General features: G+C 39.8%; 3 protein-coding genes across 3 annotated transcripts in view; 2 read left to right on the forward strand and 1 right to left on the reverse strand.

The window, feature by feature from the left end:
* Positions 1-11,645, forward strand: part of LOC140365298 (integrin alpha-5-like) — a 31,397-nt gene extending 19,752 nt beyond the window's left edge. The window contains exons 19-30 of the mRNA XM_072451650.1: positions 1,009-1,076; positions 4,852-5,002; positions 5,655-5,747; positions 5,987-6,066; positions 6,175-6,255; positions 6,349-6,454; positions 6,925-7,083; positions 7,733-7,834; positions 8,521-8,634; positions 9,903-10,004; positions 10,176-10,298; positions 11,144-11,645. Coding sequence (XP_072307751.1) covers positions 1,009-1,076; positions 4,852-5,002; positions 5,655-5,747; positions 5,987-6,066; positions 6,175-6,255; positions 6,349-6,454; positions 6,925-7,083; positions 7,733-7,834; positions 8,521-8,634; positions 9,903-10,004; positions 10,176-10,298; positions 11,144-11,227 — 1,263 coding nt within the window. The 3' untranslated portion in view covers positions 11,228-11,645. The remainder of the gene's footprint in view (positions 1-1,008; positions 1,077-4,851; positions 5,003-5,654; positions 5,748-5,986; positions 6,067-6,174; positions 6,256-6,348; positions 6,455-6,924; positions 7,084-7,732; positions 7,835-8,520; positions 8,635-9,902; positions 10,005-10,175; positions 10,299-11,143) is intronic.
* Positions 11,646-11,904: 259 nt separating this feature from the next.
* fbxo2 (F-box protein 2) lies at positions 11,905-14,217 on the forward strand. The gene is made up of 7 exons (XM_072451651.1): positions 11,905-12,141; positions 12,705-12,761; positions 13,075-13,137; positions 13,290-13,416; positions 13,686-13,778; positions 13,860-13,998; positions 14,060-14,217. Exons 3-7 carry the CDS (start codon positions 13,101-13,103, stop codon positions 14,192-14,194), a joined length of 531 nt encoding a protein of 176 aa, XP_072307752.1. The 5' UTR covers positions 11,905-12,141; positions 12,705-12,761; positions 13,075-13,100; the 3' UTR covers positions 14,195-14,217.
* Positions 14,218-14,533: 316 nt separating this feature from the next.
* Positions 14,534-15,948, reverse strand: svbp (small vasohibin binding protein). Its single transcript, XM_072451652.1, has 3 exons — positions 15,844-15,948; positions 15,537-15,656; positions 14,534-15,465 (listed from the first exon to the last, which is right to left on the reverse strand). Exons 2-3 carry the CDS (start codon positions 15,648-15,650, stop codon positions 15,379-15,381), a joined length of 201 nt encoding a protein of 66 aa, XP_072307753.1. The 5' UTR covers positions 15,651-15,656; positions 15,844-15,948; the 3' UTR covers positions 14,534-15,378.
* Between the last annotated feature and the right edge of the window lie 3,120 nt (positions 15,949-19,068).

Here is a 19,068-nt window from a genome sequence, read left to right on the forward strand (position 1 = left end):
AACATGGATCTGACAAACGTAGATCTGACAAACGTAGATCTGACAAACATGGATCTGACAAACATGGATCTGACAAACATGGATCTGACAAACATGGATCTGACAAACATGGATCTAACAAACATGGATCTGACAAACATGGATCTGACAAACATGGATCTAACAAACATTGATCTGACAAACATGGATCTAACAAACATTGATCTGACAAACATGGATCTAACAAACATGGATCTGACAAACATTGATCTGACAAACATGGATCTAACAAACATTGATCTGACAAACGTGGATCTGACAAACGTGGATCTGACAAACATGGATCTAACAAACATTGATCTGACAAACGTGGATCTGACAAACGTGGATCTGACAAACATGGATCTGACAAACGTAGATCTGACAAACATGGATCTGACAAACATGGATCTAACAACCGTCACATGTTGAAAGTGAGGAGACATTACTTTGTGCGTCCTGTGTTATGAGGAACTTCAGAAAGAGATCCAAAGAGTGCACGAGACTCTTTGTCAACCTAGATTCCAGCTCTTTGTAGCATTCTTTCTTATTCCTCGTTTGATGCTAATGTTTCCCATATGTTTTGAGAGATGAGGCTTGGGCAAAAGTGACAGTAGACCCTTCTCTTCACCACACTGTTTTTCTTTGTTTTTTTGTCTATTCCTAAACAGCAGACTAAAATGTGCAGTTTGGATTATGTTTGATCGTGATTTTCACAAAAATGGTTTGGAATGATGAGCCTTTCATTATCTTTCTTTAACACGCAGGACTGTTGTGGTAACTTTGTGCTTTACGTTGTGAGCATGTGTGCCGTTTTATCCTTTCATTTTAGCCCAAATCTCATGCTTGGGCTTCTGTAAACATGCACTTCCTCCGCCGCCTGCCCTCCATACCTCTCTAGTCTTTGTTCCCTCCCTCTCCATTTCGCTCTTCATCAAATCCGCAGCTTTCGCCTCTGCCCTGGTTTATCTGTGTCCTGTCTTTTCTCAGGCCCACATTCAGCTGGACTGCGGAGAAGACAACATCTGTGTCCCTGACCTAAAGTTGGCTGTTTATGGGTGAGAGAAAATTATCTTTTACAACAAAACCCCATGAAACCAAAGCTAATATCCCAGCTTTCTTATTATTATGAAACAATAACACCAGCCCATCTTGGCCAGTTGAAAGAGTTTCTATCTAATCGTCTGGTTGGATGACCACAAAGTGACCTTTTGGGTCGTGAGGGGATGATCGCAGTTAGCGCCTCTGTCTCCGTCCTACCTGGTCCCATGCAGACACTAAGCACATTCCACATGTTCTCTTCAAAGTGCTTTATGTTCTCACTAAAGCCACAGAAAATGTAAGATAAGATAAGAGCCTGTATTTGTGGGGAAATGACAGTGCTGTAACTAGAGATGTGAAGATAAATATATGAAACAATAATTCAGGTCACAATGTAAGAACAAAACAATAATAATCATGACAATTTAAGCAAAAATAACAATACAATGTTATGTAAAGTGCTGTTTTATTTGGCTGTCATATTCAATTTATTTTTCTGAAAGTTGTATTTCATTAAGCTGGCCTTATATTTAAGAATTAATGGTGACATAATAGACATGTGTGTCAAACATTTGATATTGTGACATTCCTAGTTGCAACAGTAAAGTACACAAACTGCAGTAGAATAACAAAAAGTCTCAAAGATATTTAGGATAAAATAAGAAGCATAAATGTTATATATACATAATAAATAGGGTAAAATAATACACAGTAAGTTTATTTTTTCATAGACAAACTGAAATGTGTGGTATTAAGGTATCTTGAAATCTGTGAGAAAAGATGGGGAAGTCTCAAAGTCCAGTTTTTTCTGATACTAACCGGGGTTGACCTTATCATTGTTACGTCATTTATCTAATATTGGAAAAAGGAATTGAGAATCAGTTGATTTGACTCCTTCCTCCCATCCCAAAGTTACATGAAATTGGTTACAGAATAAAAAATAATCTCTAATTTCATTTAAATGGACTGAACACACAGTGAATCCTTATGTGTGCTTTGACATGGATCAAAAATGAGAAATGTGTCTCCAGGCGCTAAAACAACAACAACAGGTCAAAGGTCACTGGGGCCTTGACTCACACTGGGTGTCTTTTGAGTTCACATCAACCTTTGGTGTTAATAACCAGTGCTTTGAGTTATGACACAGGTCACATTACTGACTTTTCTCCAGCTCCTTTCATTTTTAAAGTTCATTGGTGTCGGCTGCCAAAAGAAAACAACAAAATAAGGAGTTTTTTGACTAAACAATTAGACAACGCTGAAAACTGGCTAGATCAGTGCCTAAAGTAAGTGGAACGTAACATAACCGGACATGATTTATTTCACCACTTCAAACAACTTAAACTGCACAAATGTAAACAATCACAATAAGTTATGGAGGAATTTTATCTTGAAATCCAAAACATTCAACCGACTTTCTCTGTGTGTGTGCAATGCTGTTTTAACATCAATGGGACTTTGTTCAGTGCGGTAAAAACCTGAGAAGTCGATAATAGTTAAGAACGATTGATATATCGGTTGAACAACATATCAATGCGATTCTAGTACTTTTTTGTGTATCGCTGATCTTCCTTAAATATCCAGCCAGTATTTGGTTTTGGCTGAATGCTTGAAGAATATGCATAAAGTTTTATTTATACCTCCTAACTGGACTGGACTGAATGTGACTACACTGCTCTCTCCACTGTTTGTGGTCAAAAGGGGCTGTGGGTGACTTTGTGTTAAACATTATTTGGGGAAAAAGAATCAAACTCGCTCCCGTTGGCATCGGCAATGGAGAAAAATCATACTGGTCAATCTCTAATTCTGCGGTGGCATTATGCAGAGGAGAGCGAGTATTAGAAGGTATTAGAGGGCTGTAGTGTGGAGCCAATTCAATCCCATTCACTTTTGTGTTGCCCGAAATCAAAACGGCGGTTGCCTCGAAGGGCGAAGCCAGCAGGCCGTGATTGGCTGACGCAACACGTTCATTATAACGAGATTTAGGAGTGGAACAGAGTCTTCCTGCTCGCTTGAATTTATCCGAATGAGAAAAGCTTAACAAGAATCGCAAACAAGGAACGTCTGGAGATGCCTTTCTGATTCGGTCAAACATAAAGCAAGTAGTAATAAGTGAATATATAATGAATAAAACAAAAAGTACACATGAAAAACTGTAATATCGGGATTGAAAAATACTCTACTGTAACACAATCTAAACGCATAATATACAATGTGGGCAGATTTTTGACTGTGGATCAGTTGCACGCACAGTATTATGCATTTAGCTCTCGCATTCACTTGGTTTCCAGACTCATTGTCTCTAGTTCTCTCTCGGGACAAAGCCGGCCCACAGCTCCATCGGGCCAGTATTTCTCATGAGAAATGTTTTGCATCGCGTGTAACATGTGATTTCTCTTAGCTTAGAGAACACAGCGATGTTCTCATCCAAACATTTGCGTACGACTAACCACAAGACTAGACCAAATGATTCAGCAACTTTCACTTATCAGAACTTTCGCAATAAGATACAACGTTTTCCATAAAAAAAAAGACTTCAAATCCTGGTGTACTCGTAAGAAATTTCCACTTTTATGCTCGAAAAGCTCCAAAATGCGACATTTCTTCCCATGTGGATGATACCGTGTCGGTGTTTCAGCCTCCAAGCACCAAACTCTACACTCACAAAACTGGCCTAATTAAATTCATCTGCTGGTTGTCGTACTTTGCGCGGGGTCACTGCGTCCAGACCCGCTCCAGAAAAAAAGGGGGGGAAGGGTGCCGCGGAAAGAAAATATCCAAACGGTGCCCCTTTTTCTGCCCAATAGAAACGTGAATTTACTGCCACGATGTGAAGTAAACGTGGCTGAGCTGGGGGTTTGGAGCCGGCAACTTGGATTTATCACAACGGCGTGCACGCTCTCTCGGGAGGGGGGCTGCTTTGAAAGTGCTGCTTGTGGATGGAGACGAAGGGGTGCTCGGTTTCCTGAGACAAATCATGGTGATCAGATTGGGTTCATTGGCCCGGGGTACTGGACAGATATGTGGCAGAAAATGGCCCGTAGGGACTGCCAAAAACAAGCTTGCATTGTCCGAAGGGATCGCAACATACCTGCTGTTTGTTTGGTTTTACTATCGCGTCTCGGGCATTCATTCGGGTCGCGGGCAGCTTCAAAGTGACCGCTGATTACAAATGTACTTTCCGTTGTGTTGAAACAATGTGGACACTTGTAACTCTTTTACTTGGTCCCAGACTTGACTTGACTGACTGAATGAATGTCTGTCCAATAAATACTTTTCAAATGCAATACATGCGTTCGCACATCCGGGAACTGCAGTGGCAACCGATGCCGCCATTTTGAAAGGGGCACAACAGCACGACTACATCATACGAAATCCAGGAAATATGAGGCCAAAATGCCAAAAACCTGCGTTCTGTTAGGACATCGCTCTGTTGACTGACCAAGAAATGATAGTTTGCCGTTATCGTCTAAAGAATCAAAGTATTCGTAGCTCATTATGCCGTAGAAAAGGATGCATTCGTGTTGGTTTTTATATATTGCGAGCCCCTTTTAAAATGGCAGTAGAGGGCAGATCTGTTGTGCTCTTTTAATCAGAAAAACAAAAAAGCTGTTCCATAAACTCACCATGTTTATGCTGTTTGTGAAATAGTTACATTGTCGCTGTCAAAATTGGAGGGGTTTCTTTCTCGTGCAAGTTTCAAGACCAAAATACAGTTCCTGCGCAACTTTGCTGTGTCTCGAATGAGTCCAATCTGCTGCAAATGTTGTTGTTGTTGTTGTTTTTTTCCAGTGACAAGACTATTGCGTACCTCGGGGATGAAAACGCTTTGACTCTGATCTTTAATGCGGTGAATGAAGGAGAGGGAGGAGCCTACGAAGCTGAGCTGTTCGTGCTGCTTCCTCCAGACGCAGACTACAGCGGGATCGCACGAAACAACGAAGTGAGGAGATGTTTATTGTGTTTTTACATTATATTATATGAAATGCTTAAAAAAAAAATACAGAATCAGAAAAGGTTTATTGCCTTTACTTATGAGCAGAATTCACAAACATAGGAACTTGCTTTGGTGATTCGGTGCAACATAAAACAATGAACAATGATAAAACGACCTATATAAAGTCAAAAAGAAAAACAATTTAAATCTGCTATAAGATAAATATAAAAATAGGCTAACTATGTACACAAAATTTACAGTTGAATTTACAGATTTAGTGCAGAAATTGAACAGTGATTGATTAAATTATGCCGTATTTTCCGCACTATAAGGCGCACTTAAAAGCCTTTAATTTTCTCAAAAACGACAGTGCGCCTTATAATCCAGTGCACCTTATATATGAAAAATGATGGAAAATAGACCATTAATTGACAGTGCGCCTTATAGTGCGGAAAATACGGTAGTTTTACATTGTGATTTATTAGAAAATGCCATCATCTGGTTATTTTCCTATACCATGGGGTTATTATATATGTTTTTTTGTGTGTGTGTGGCTCAGGTAAACATGATAAAACAGGTTAACAGAATTCCCAGGCCTTGAACGCCAACAAGGTCATGGGCCGTGATTGTCAACGCCTGAGGTTTGCGTGTTTTGCAGAGTCTGACGCCGCTGACGTGCAGCTACGAGGCCCAGAACGACACACGATTCCTCCTGTGTGATCTGGGAAACCCCATGAAGTCGGGGAGCAATGTAAGAGACTCACCGGCTGTTGTTTACATGTTTGTGCTGCGAAAAGTCTCTTCAAATAACAGCTGCTCGATGATGAATGCATGTTATTATCACAATTATTTGAGCAAAATGGTATTCACTATTATTTGAAACAGAAGATGAACAAAAAAAGTGATATTTTCTCCACTAAAATCCTGATTACCTTAAACACCACACTATTATTCATTGCATAATTCACAGTATTTTCATTCCCCCCCTAGATTTGGGCTGGCCTTCGTTTCACTGTGCCCAGACTAAAAGACACGTACAAAGTTGTGCAGTTTGAGCTACAAATCCGAAGGTAAGTGACAAGTTATACCTCTATAGCTCTCTGTGCTGAAAAACCAGAGTCAGTTGCCATTACATATATCTAATGTATTTTTTGTCTTGTATTTGATTTCTTGTGTAGCAAAAATGTAAACAATTCAGAGAGTGAAGTGGTGGTGTACGAGCTGGAGGTGGCCGCTCTGGCTGAGGTCCTTTTGCAGGGGTGAGGCCGCCTTCTTTATGACATAATCCTTGTGAATGTAATGTCATTTTAACAGCTAATGTGTGTATGTGTTGTGTTTTGGGTGTGGGGCAGTGTTTCTCGTCCAGATAAAGTCCTGTTTCCCCCGCCCAGCTGGAGGATGAGCCAGGGGCTGCGCGAGGAGCAGGATGTGGGGCCGGAGCTTCAGCACGTCTTTGAGGTGTGTTCTGCTGCGTTTGGAGGGCACTTGTTTCATTCAGACTTCCTGTTTCATGAGGTTGTTTAATACTGGCCCTGTTTAAGGATCATGATATAAAATGTTAGTGTTATGATTATTGTGAGAAGAAACATCACGATTTAATGACTATTCACATATATTGACACCATCACCAAACAACAGTGAAATGCTTAATTTTCTTTCATTGAAACTGTCTTAATGATCACTTTTATTAAATCAAACTTTCTGATTGGTAAATTAAAGGTAGTGTAACATAAAGAGCCAGAGCTTAAGGCTTTTATAGTCAGGTTTATTTATTTATTGTATAGATTTGATGTATTTATTATTATAATTTTGCTTCTTAAATTTTAATTGAATTAAATTGTGTCCTAAATAATCATGATTATTGATTGACCAAATTATACCTGTGTATGTGTTATGACCTGTGTATAATGAAAACTGTGCTCTTCTAGCTGGTGAACAATGGCCCCGGTGTGATCAGTCAGTCTTCTCTAGAGGTGCGATGTCCCCTGAGGGCCCAGGGCCATGGGCTGCTGTACCCAGTGGAGTTGGTCACAGAAGGGCCACTGACCTGTTCGTACCAGAACACCTTCAATGCACTGAAACTCAAGGTGACTGCTGACTTTACCTCGACATGTGATCAGACTTTATGTAAAGTAGAGCTGCAACTAGTGACCATTTTGCTAATCAATTAGTCTAGAGATTATACTTTAATAAAGTCAAGCGATTAAAAGATTTTGATTAAATTTGACCCAGATGAAGCTGAAGTGAAGCCAACATCATAAACAAAAGAGTATACACTAAATTTATACATTTTCTGTATGTGCGATTTGAGTCATGAAACTACTTTTCTCGGCTCATGTAATGTTTTGGAACCTACGTATCAACCAGTTAAAGATCATTCGATTACTACATTAGTTGAAGATTTTTTCAATAATAGATTAATTTGCAATTAATCGATTACTGTATTTTCCGGACTATAATTCGCAACTTTTTTCATTGTTTTGGCCGGGGTGCGACTTATACTTATATTTATACTTATATACTTAAACTTACACTCCGGAGCGACTTATATGTGATATTATCTGTTATGTTCACACTTGCAACTGCATTTTATACTCCAGAGCAACTTATACATGTTTTTTTTTTCTCCATTATGCATTTTTTGGCTGGTGCTGTGGCTTTTCATTCTTGGTGTTGCAAAGTTGTCTTAAAATGTCTTTCTTTTCAAAACACGCTGAACACGTCTCTGTTTTGCAGCTGCAGCCTCCGAACACACAAGGAAGTGCACAACTCAAGCCCTCCACACAGCATCGCGTCCAGAGGAGAGCCGTCCTCCCTTTAGCTGAACATGGAAACTTGGTGAGACAACACAGCACACGCCCTCATCGTCTGGGCACCGCTCCAAGCAACGATACGATAAAAACAACGCGCCGCTTTTTACATTTTACGACCTGTCATTTGCTCCTTACACATTTCTTTAATCGGCCTGACAGGAACTAATCTGTTCTTGGACTAAACTGTAGATTTCCTTCACTTTGCACACAAGTCAACGTTTCATTTTTGTTGTTTATTTTCATGGTTTTGTTCTATTTTTAATCAAGCGCGCAGGTTTTCTAGTTTTGCCTGCGCTCACTTCAAACACACCACAACAGAGTCACTCGAAAACCCTAACGCTTTACATAATTGGCTCTTGCTTAAGTGTCCTTAAACCTCAACATTATTGCTCTCCTGCGATACATTTAAGCAGGTTTACTGTAATCCCAACGTGACGAATAATGCCTCTGACTTTGAATGAAGATGATGCTGTCAGCACAGGAAGCGGGAGTAGATTATAATGAGATCTGGATGGGATCTCCTCCTGTTGCTGTAATTGCTTGCGATGTGAAGTTAATTATGACGATGACTTTGCGTATTCCTCCCGGGACTCGCGTCACTGATGTTGCCACGCGCTGGATGCTTTCCCACCAGAGCTTATGGATCGATCTAAAAGTGTCGTCTCATGTCCCAGCACGGACCTTTATGTGATTTAGCGTGTGACTCCCCAGACTTGTAGCTCGGTGGAGTGCTGGAGGCTGCAGTGCACTGTGGGGCAGCTGGCAAGAGGGGGCACCGTCATCCTCAGTGTCCGCTCCCGATTGTGGGCGGAAACCTTCGTCGAGGTGAGATCTGTGCGGCTGAAGAAACTGAATCGTGCGTAGTATAAACGCACTCTGAATCTGTCGGCCAGGTTGTTATTAAACACATGGATTTTCTGGTTGTAAAGTGAATATTCTACATAAAGCCTGGATGAAGGATGAAGCTTGATACTTAATACACATTTTGATCCCACAATGATAAATAGACCCTTTGAACTGTGAATGTCTTCAGAATGTTCCAAATTCTGGAATGGAGGCAAAGTAAATCAGACCATAAAACATATTCACAATTTACAAAATTAACCGATTTATCATCCAACTGTCAGTTAGTTTGCTTTTCTATGGACAAAAAAAAGGATGGACAAAAATTGTATTTGAGTTTCACTGAATGTTTAATTTGTGTCTAGTATGTAATAAATGTAATAATCTACTCTACTACTACTAGTATGATAGTAGTGTCTATCATACTAGTAGTAGACTAGTGGCCCAGTGCTAGTTTGTATATAGGATCATTCTTATACCTTGATCCCTTTAATGTATTTTGTACCTTATTGTTACCTGAGTTTGTAGTTTTAGTGCTAGTTTAAGGGTGCGTTCACATGTCCAATTGGGACTAAACCAGGAAACAACCTAAAACTAAACCTGGTCTAGATCAGGGCCAAACCAAGTCCACATCAGGACATCAAGTGTGAATGCAGAAAAAAAGCAAATCCACAAATGTTGAACTTTCTCATTATTTGTTTGGGATTGGTTCCACAAATTCGTCATCTTAATCTTGTGTTTTAAAGAAGCCCCTTCAACTGACAACAATCTCGCCTTTGGAGTTAGACAATTGCACTTTTGTGACGTTGACCCTTTTCGTTTCATGTGGGTCGACCCAGTTATTACAGAGACATGAACCGTAAACAAGATCAACAAAAATGTATTCTGACACTTAAACAGCAAATTCCACCATATAATTCAACTATAGAGATTCTAGAAAACTGTGATATCACGTAAATGCAACCAATTAGTATCTGGCTATTGCTTTTTTGACAACCCCATGTGTTACTATCTGAAGTGTCTGCTGATGCTGCCCTCTGTTGGACTCTGAGTAAAATGCAGATTAGCAACGTCTTATCTAATGTTTTTTTTTTTTTTTTTGCATGTTTTTTCCCCCTCATTATAATTCCTAAAATAAATCTCTATTATCATATATGATTTAAGTTTGTCAAACATGTGGTTGTTTTGGGTAGTGGTTTAAAACTTATTGAGAAGGCCTCGTGTGATAAAACTGTTGTTGTCTCTTATAGAGGATCTACAAACAGTACATTCTGGAATGCTCTGTTCATTACAAGGTGGAGAAGATGCCTTACTCAATTCCACCATTATTCCCATCATCAGCATCTAAAAAGGTAATATTTATGTTCCCCTGTTCTCTTTTGATCATATAAAGCTAGCAAAACAATGTCTACATATGAAAAAGGATCTTACTTTTTGATTGTACTGACTGAATATTATGAATAACATGTTTTCTGACCTTTTGACTGAAGAAATGATGCCTGTAAAATGTTGTTTGTCTTCAGGTGGTCTCTGTAGTGTTGTGGAACAAGCCAGACAGTCTTTACTTCGTCCCTGTGTGGATCATCATCTTGTCAGTGCTGGCGGGGCTTTTGTTACTGAGTCTTCTAGTATATTTGCTCTACAAGGTAACATCAAATCCGCAATGAGCATTTTACAATCTATTTTCATGACATAAATAAATGTGATGTATCTTTCTGAACCTTGGCCTCACATAACATGCATGTTAGTACAGTTTCGATGAGTGTACACGCTGTTGTATATAGCGTTAAGACGGGTGGTACTTAATTCAATTCAAGTACATTTATTTTTGTAATGCTCGAAATCACAGCAGGTGGTCCCAGCATCGAACGTCCTTAGAAAAATGTCCCAAGCGCCACTGTCCTTAGACCCTCCTTCTCGGCCAGAAACCTTGAGGAAGGACCCTCGTGGTGGAAGAAGTACTCAGTTTTAAGTAAAAGTACAGATAAATGTGCAAAAAATGTAATTAATAAACTAAAAGTAAAAGTATTTCACACAGAGCTGTTTTACATGTTAAATATTGTGATTTTGCTAAAGAATTTTATAGTGAATTTTACGTGCATATTTTTTGTTTTCTCAAATCTTAAAGGCAAAATATTAACGAGAATCTGCTAAAAAAAATAAGTCCTCAACCTAAATAAAACTATTTTATACTTTTCAGTCCATTTCAAAAATATATAGTGGAGTAAAAAGTACAGATATTTGGTGTCAAATGTTGTGAAGTAAAAATAAAAAGTATCCACTGTAGTACTCTTAAGAACAGCGTGCAAACACCTACAAATTTGACTTAGGTACAGTACTTTTACTTTTGTACTTTGTTACTTTCCACTGCTGATATTGAAATGCAAAGTGAAGTGTTAGAAATATAGAGACTAGAAAAAATACTAAAGTAATAACTGTATTTCATTTATACTGCTGCTCACTACTGCTTCTCTGTTGTGTTTGGTTGCAGATGGGCTTCTTTAAGAGGGCCGATCCATATGGTACAACAATGGAGAAAGCCCAGCTCAAACCACAAGCATCATCTGAAGCCTAGACCTGGACCTATGTGAAGACTATCAGCCCTGACGCTGTTCAACTGGAATGGTTCACACACAATCGGCAAGAGTTACAATATGTTGTCAGGCAGGTCCAAGATGCAAAAAGACATTCCCTTTCCAACCAAAGGCACTGATTTGGACATGTGTATTGTAAGCCATTGCCTCAGTCACAGTGTTATGAAAATAATGCTTTAGTCATTTGACAACACTCATTATTTATGGCCCAGAGTCTTGCGTGTATGTTTTGAATGTTGTATTGTACTGCTTGCAGGGCAATCCTGAGAAAAATGCAATGTCTAACTTGAATCCTCTCCCATATTGGGAGGTCTGTATTTTGTGCATTGTAAAGTATCGTATTCATTGTGTTATGACCCGTTTGTGTTGTGACCAAGATTAAACTATTTTGTATAACCACTTATATTGTCATGATTTTTAACTTTTGCTTTGAGTTCGATGGTGCACCTTCTTAATTGTCAGGAGGATTGTCCAGGAGCTGATTATTGATCCTCCGTGGAAACAGAGCCAGGACCCACCTCTGGAAGCAGGCCTATATTTAACTCTAACACATAAAAGGGAAGGACACTGAGTTTGAGATTACATGATAGGTCCCATCTGCATGTAAATATATCCTGGCCCGCCTCCATGTTCAGTCAGTCTGTCCGGAAACCCAACTGTATGAGAGGCCTGGACCCTTTGCCACAGTGATTTGGTCGAATGGTTTCTTTATAATCCTCCAATGCAGTCTTTTTGTGCTGGACTAGAGGTGTCACACTGTTTGTGCCTGTGGAGCAAAAGCCGTAGAGGAAGGTGCTTCAACTGGTAGGCCTGCATGGGAGTCTTGAAGAGGAATATTCTGGTTTGCATCATCATCATGGAACTGTGGACCCCCGAGTTAGACCCCTGAAGTGAGGTGAGTCAGGCCTATGCTCATTTCAGACTGTGTAAAGTCAGAAAGCTTCATCCCATTATTTTCAAGCCACTATAGCCTTGTGTTAACATAAAGAAAACAGTGTAAACCTCATCTATTGTACCTCATAATACATTTGGTATCACTGATATACAGATATTGCAGATATTCTATTTTCTTGGACCTCTTTCAAAACTTGTCATTACCATTAAAATATAATGTGACCTAGATTCAAAACCTCAACCCATGTTAATAATTTTTGACCTGTCTTGTTAAGTGCAAATTCAGCAAAACTCCTGGCAGACATTAAAGTGATATTGTACTCATCAGAGCCTTTTTCCTCTTGCTACATCTTGCTGATTAAGAAACAGTGTTTCAATACTCCAGAGGTGCGAAACCATTTACCGCTGACACTCTATGTCTATTGAGCTTTATTGGGGCTTTACACCCATTTCCTCTCTTGATGGAACTGATTCCTGTGCTGAGGTTGTGCATGTGATTTTGCTGAGTTTGTTGAGCATCTACAGTAACTCCGCCCCCTCTGTTTGCTGCCTCACTCATTCCAGTGTCTCTGCAGTGGAGCCTGAGCTTTGGTGTGAACTGCAGTCGTCCCTCTCCAAGCTGTGAGTAATAACTTTGGTCATGCTATCTCTATTAAGCATGTTGCTTATTGCAGCTGTACTCTTCAGAATGTATATTTTAATAATAGCTAATAGTTTGAACAGATAGGGTTGCTTACTGAAGGAAATGTTGGCTGGTTGTGTGTTGAGAATGTCTTGAATCATAGTTTATTCTCATCTCAAGGTGAACTGATTAATTGCATGTGTGGTGTTGTGTCTGTCTGACCCTCATCTTCAAACGGGGCAAGCGGGCCATGAGTCAGCACACTGGTGGTAATACAGAAAGCAAATTCATTGACCTTCGCTTGTTTTGCAGCCCCAGCTTACTTGCAAAGGGCTAATATGGGCCGAAACCTGTTAAAGAATCCAAATGGAGATGGTAAGAGATAGAAACATGAAAATAGTACAACACAATATCACGTGCAAAAGACTTTGGTGTTGATCAAATTGGTGTTTGGTGTTAATCTGCACTGTACTAATACCACTTCTATAGATAAATTATCAATTAAATATAAAGCCCTTGTCTTCTAGAGGACCTGGAGTTCTGGGAACTGACAGAAAATGGTGGCAGCCAGTGGAAGGTGGAGGACATGCCTGGAGACTGTGGCCATGACTTTGTCAATGAGGGAGTAAGCAAATACTTTGCGACGTCTTTTGAGTAAGTTTTTAATATTATACAATGCAACCATAAAGAGCCGTTTATGCCACCTATGATGTGCTATAACAAAGCTAATTAATGTCATGCTTGGGGAAAGAGGAGGTTACCGTTCTACCACATTCAAACATCTCGTCTGGTGACTTTCTATTCATTCCTGGTTGTGTGACATATATTGTCTTGTTCTTCATATCACTTTTAGAATGTTCTCTCTTTTTTCAGCATCACTGTTGGAGTTCATAAGCATAATATTTCTGTAATGTGTGTCTTAGATTATGTCTAAAGAGTCAGGTTATAAACCTGCTGGATGAGGGATACTCTGCTGAAGATCTGGATGGGCAGCCCAATGTCCAAATTACAGACTGGTATATTTGAACACAGATCTTATACATACTTACTTGTGTAAGTAAATATATATGTAAACTTGATTTGTGTATGCTGAGCAGGTACTGTGCGCGGACTGACTGTGGCTGCACATACCAAATGACTGTGTGTCTGCTTGATGAAAATCAAGAGTTGATAAAGGAGTTCAAACCGGAACCTGTGACCCTGGATCCTGAAAGTGACGATTGCTCATGGAAAGAGGTAAATGACATGAAAAGTCTCCCAGCAGTGTTCAGATCCTCAAAGTCTGTTTGCTCCACAGATCAGCCACAGTTTTTCTGAGTATGGACCTGGTCTGCGCTTTATCTCCTTTGAACATGGAGGCCAAGACAGCAACTACTGGGATGGCTGGTTTGGGGTTAGAGTCACTGCCAGCTCTGTTAACATAGAGTTGTGAGAGATAAACTTATCTAAATACAATGGAGTGTGTGAGAGTTAAGAAATGAATAGGACCAGCTTTGCATTGGGTATGTTCAGTAAACATGTGCACTTGCTATGGGAATGCTGTTATTAATATACTGACTTGCACAGTCAGTGTACCACTGCTGAGTGGCTCATCCCGAGCCCAAAAATGTATAGACTTATAATTGCACTCAAAAGTCTAGAATTTAAGAGTCCACATTTTACTGACTGACATTATGTTCATCCTTTCTTTACGGTCTTAACAAATAGGTTCATTCAGTTTTCAAATCTGAATCTGCATTAAATGAGAATTACAAACAAAGATTCCATCATATTAAAGTCACTTTATTTAAAATAGTCTTCAGCCACAAGACAAAAGGTGAGAACTGTTATCACTAGTTCTCATCTTCAGCATCTTTTACTTTCCATTGTTTTCAAAAAATAATCCAGTATATTTTGTTCCAATTAAACACAATATAGCAGTAGCAGTATGAAGGTAAACTCCACCTTTATGTATTCTATTCTGAAATCAAGTCCAACCCACTTCTTCTGCACCACACAGACTAGACCAGGGGTGTCCAAACGTTTTCTCTAGAGGGCCACAGACCGAATACAATGAATGATTCAGATGGGTTCATTTAATTTGACAGAGCCACTGTTAATAAGGCTTGGAACATTAATTTTAGGGCTATATAACATTGCACAAAATGCATAAAGGTTATTGAGGTTAAACTGATTATGCCTGCAGTAAAAAGTCTGCCTATAGAATAGATAACTTTGCCTACGATTGTTTGGTCAATTCAATAGCAAACGTGAGTGACCAACGGCTCAGTAGCACAGCGTTTAGTGCTCTCACTTCACAGCAAGAAGGTCCTGGGGTCGCTTCCTGTATGGAGTTTGCATGTTCTCTCCGTGTCTGCGTAGGGTCTCCTACCACTAAAAACCTGTACAATAGGCTCCCACCCTCAAAAAGAGATGCTACATCTCAATCTCAGTGGGTCTTTCCTGGTGAAATACAGCTCAATACAAATAAGAAAATCCTAAAAAGTCCACACTCCAGTGCAATCATGATTTAAAGTGACATCACATTGGTCAAATATGGAGCATTTTGACTTTGATAAAATACTCCACATCCAGGATAAGGCTGTTGTTCTGCGGCTGCATTCAGTTCAAATACTTTCACTCGCCCTGTGATTGCATTTGTTTGCAAAATGCCTCGAACTGCTGCTGTTCCAGATCTGTCATCACTTTGTTCAAGGCATATATCTGCAAAGTGAAAGGGGGAAACACTGTTATAATTGTCGTGTTGAATCATGCACAGTGAGACAGGACATTACCTCAGCCCTCTGGCGCTGTTTGAGCTCGTGTTGAGCAGATTTCTGCCTAGCTCTGTCTCCTCGTGTGGGAGTGGTGTTCAGCTTCGGTTTGTCTTTACGACAAGCAGGCTCCATTTCAAACTACATTTCAAGATATAAACAACAAATGAATCGTGTGTGTGTTTCTTTAGACATTGATTCTTTCCAGTGCACCAAATAATTAAGCTAACCCGTTTTGTAAAGTTCGCTAGGAAGAGGATTTCACAACCGTTTTAAATGACAATCGCAAAAAGTCAAACACTAGAAACGGATTTTAAGATTTACTTACACGATATAAGACAAGGCAAGGTGGTGGTAATACTCAAACGTCACATAAAACGCTTACGAATGCTCAGTTAGCGTTCGATTGTTCCTGTGCACCGTTAGCAGGGTGCTCACCGTAAACAAACCCGACCTGAAAGTAAGACTGGCCCTGAAAGTAGTTCCGCTCATGTGTCAATCCATAAGACATGGTCACCTGGAGAGAGACCTAACCCAGTCAAATATATATTTTACAATATACCACATATTATGACAACTATCTGCATTTTAAAAGACCATTACTAAAAAGTAATTTGAACGTCTGCTTGATTTTAGAGGGCGGCCACAAGAGGGCGCTTTTGTTCCACAGTAGTTGGTTTCACAGTCTGAGATGAACCAGTGTTGGTGTTTTCTGGTGTGATTGTGGACCATGGATGTATTATAGTTGTGGACACATTCCACCAGATTTGAAATGAGGTCTCCGGATCTACTGTGTGAGTAACCAAGGGCACGCTAAACCATTAATAGGCCAATATTTAAAAAGGTAGAAGGGCATCTGATAAATCCAAAGCATTAATCCTCCATAACCTTGTTCATAGGTTTAAATAACTACATACGGGCAGCCACAGTATGTATTTTCCCTCATTCAATACATTATTATTCTGTCTTTAATAAAGTTATATAAAGAGGGTAATTTTAGTCAGCTTTTTCTTTTTAGGTATGTATGCGTATGCTTAGGTCCTATTTTCTTAAAACACCTGAAAAAATGAGCCCCAATTAAAACTGAAGCTGTTCCTGAACAAACAATTGGCTGGAGCCTTTGTGAAGCTGAGACTCTGTAGTTTTGGCCTCTGATGGTTTTCTTTGTTAAACATAGGAATGAGTAAAGCTGGTTTCTGGAAGGATCTGCTGATTGACACTAGTTTAAGCATTTGTGGGGTTTTGCCAATTATTTTTACAAGCTGAATGTAAATTCACAAAGACTAAATAGATAAAGCAAAAATGTCCAGCCAGAATCCATATGAAAGTCCTATTAATTTTAGATTTTATTTTAGGGTAATTTATTATTTCTGGGTTTAGAGTAAAAACTGACCCTGATGCTTCCCAGAATGATTGATTTGACTGGAAATAAATGGGCTTCATTTTTAAGTGCAACATGTCAAGCAGCTTGAGAGTTCCCTTTTATCAGATGGTGGACAAAATGGATTAAATAAGCGTAACATGTCACGTTTTCCTCTCAATATACAATAATAAAAACATACATTTGCATATTATGAAATAATCTTTTGATATGTGTAAGTATAGTATATGGTCACCATCAGTGTTAATTTGCCCCCTCAATTTCTAGCCTTGGTCTAAAACAATTTAGACTGTTTTATTCTATTCCTTTTTTTTCCCTCTGTATTTTTTCCTTTCTTTGAGTTTGACTCTTCCCAATGGAACGGATCTGCATATTTACACTTCAGACAGCCTCCAAATTACTGTAGGTAATTTGGAGGCTGTCTGAAGTGTAAATACAAGGATACAAGGATGAGAAACCTTCACAGCTACACATCTGCATTATCGGAGTTCTTTTTGGCCCGACGAGTTGTGAAAACAGGTGGCTAATTAAGTCCTTATCACTCTCAACCTAAGAAGTGTTGTGTAAATGGTCAACCTGACTGCAATGTTCTTGTGACCGGTGTTGTGAACAAGAGTGCCTTCTGGCAGTACACACTGCGTTATCACAGCATACCAATGGTTTACCTGGATTTATCCTGCAACTACAGCAGACAGCTCACCCTCAGAATAATATCCTGCCAAGAAGCACTCCTGCTCAGCACTGCTTCCATGCAGGCCTAGTAAAGACAACAACATAAAGCAAACCACCTGGATATCAGCAAGACACAAGAGCGTTGAGCTCTTTTTTTCTCATCACTGCGTATCACTCAATCAAAGAACACACAGAGGAAATACATGATTCTGTAAACCTGCAAACTCTGTCAAAATGATGTGTGCTAAAGCATATGTCTACAACAAGAAGCCCCTTTTGGCCTGGTAAATAAGCAATTTTAATAATCAAGGCATTTTTGATGACATAGCAGGGCAGATGCAAATGTATTTACCATAATTAATGAATAAAAATACACAAAAATGGCGTGTCACAGAGGAAATAGGGAGAGGATCTGGTTTTATTGACAGCAGTGGCTCAAGGGTTCGAGCGTTCGAGTTGGACCAGTGTGTCCTTGGCTTAAACACTTCACCCGCCTTAATTTATCTTAATCTAGTGTATGAGGACGTGTTTGTTGGTGGCACAAATTGGCAGCCTCACTTCTGTTTACCCTTAAAACTGAGTGTGGAGTACACGGATAATGTCTGTAATGTGCTTTGAGTGGCCTGTCAATCTTCTCAAGCTAAAAATGAGGGAACTTGGATCACGATTATTGTAGATGCAGAGAGTATTATGGGGTGGAGAGAGAGATAAAGCGACACCATTGCCACCAATATGTGCTCTCTCTCTCACACTGACTGCTCTTTTCACTCCGGCAGCAGCCCTGAACGCACAGGCTCACCACAGCCATGGAACCCTGCTCACCCGTCCACTGCCAAGACACACATTGTGCATATCCCAAGCACACACACACTCAAATTCACCATGCATACACACCAGCCTTTCAGGATTAGAAATAAACAACCAGTGACGCGACCTGAAATAACCACACACACGCTTACATGCATCTGCGCATCTCAGACTCGCACATGTGGACTTGACGTGTTGCTCTTTTCGCACCCAATCCCCAAAAGGCCCGCTGTCTCCAACGTAAACAGCATGAAGCAGAAAACAGCAGATACACAGGAAGTGACCTGACAAGCGAGGGTCAGAGTGAGGGATGCACACATGCACGCACACACACACACACACACACACACACACACGCACGCACACACACACACACACACACACACTCACTAAACTGTCAGCTTCCTCTCCTCGAGCCAACAGTGGTTTGGAGATTTTCTGCCTCTTAGCTCTGCAGCACAGCTCTATGACTCATGGACAAAGGCAGGTTACTGTATTAGTTTTACAGAATATTGTTTACTTATTTATTTATGTATTTATCAGAAGGGCAATTAAGTCTGGAGTCATCATTCATAAGAAAATCCATACACTGCATGAAAAATATGTGTAATGTTATTTTGATACGGTTGTTGTGTGCTTGCCTCCAGTGTATTTTCTCAGTGCTGTAGAAATGAGCGCATTTATGCCAGGCTC

Source organism: Eucyclogobius newberryi, unplaced genomic scaffold (genome assembly GCF_026437365.1).
Source record: "Eucyclogobius newberryi isolate DKJ021-1_F unplaced genomic scaffold, fEucNew1.0.hap1 SCAF_19, whole genome shotgun sequence".
Taxonomy (NCBI): Eukaryota; Metazoa; Chordata; class Actinopteri; order Gobiiformes; family Gobiidae; genus Eucyclogobius; species Eucyclogobius newberryi.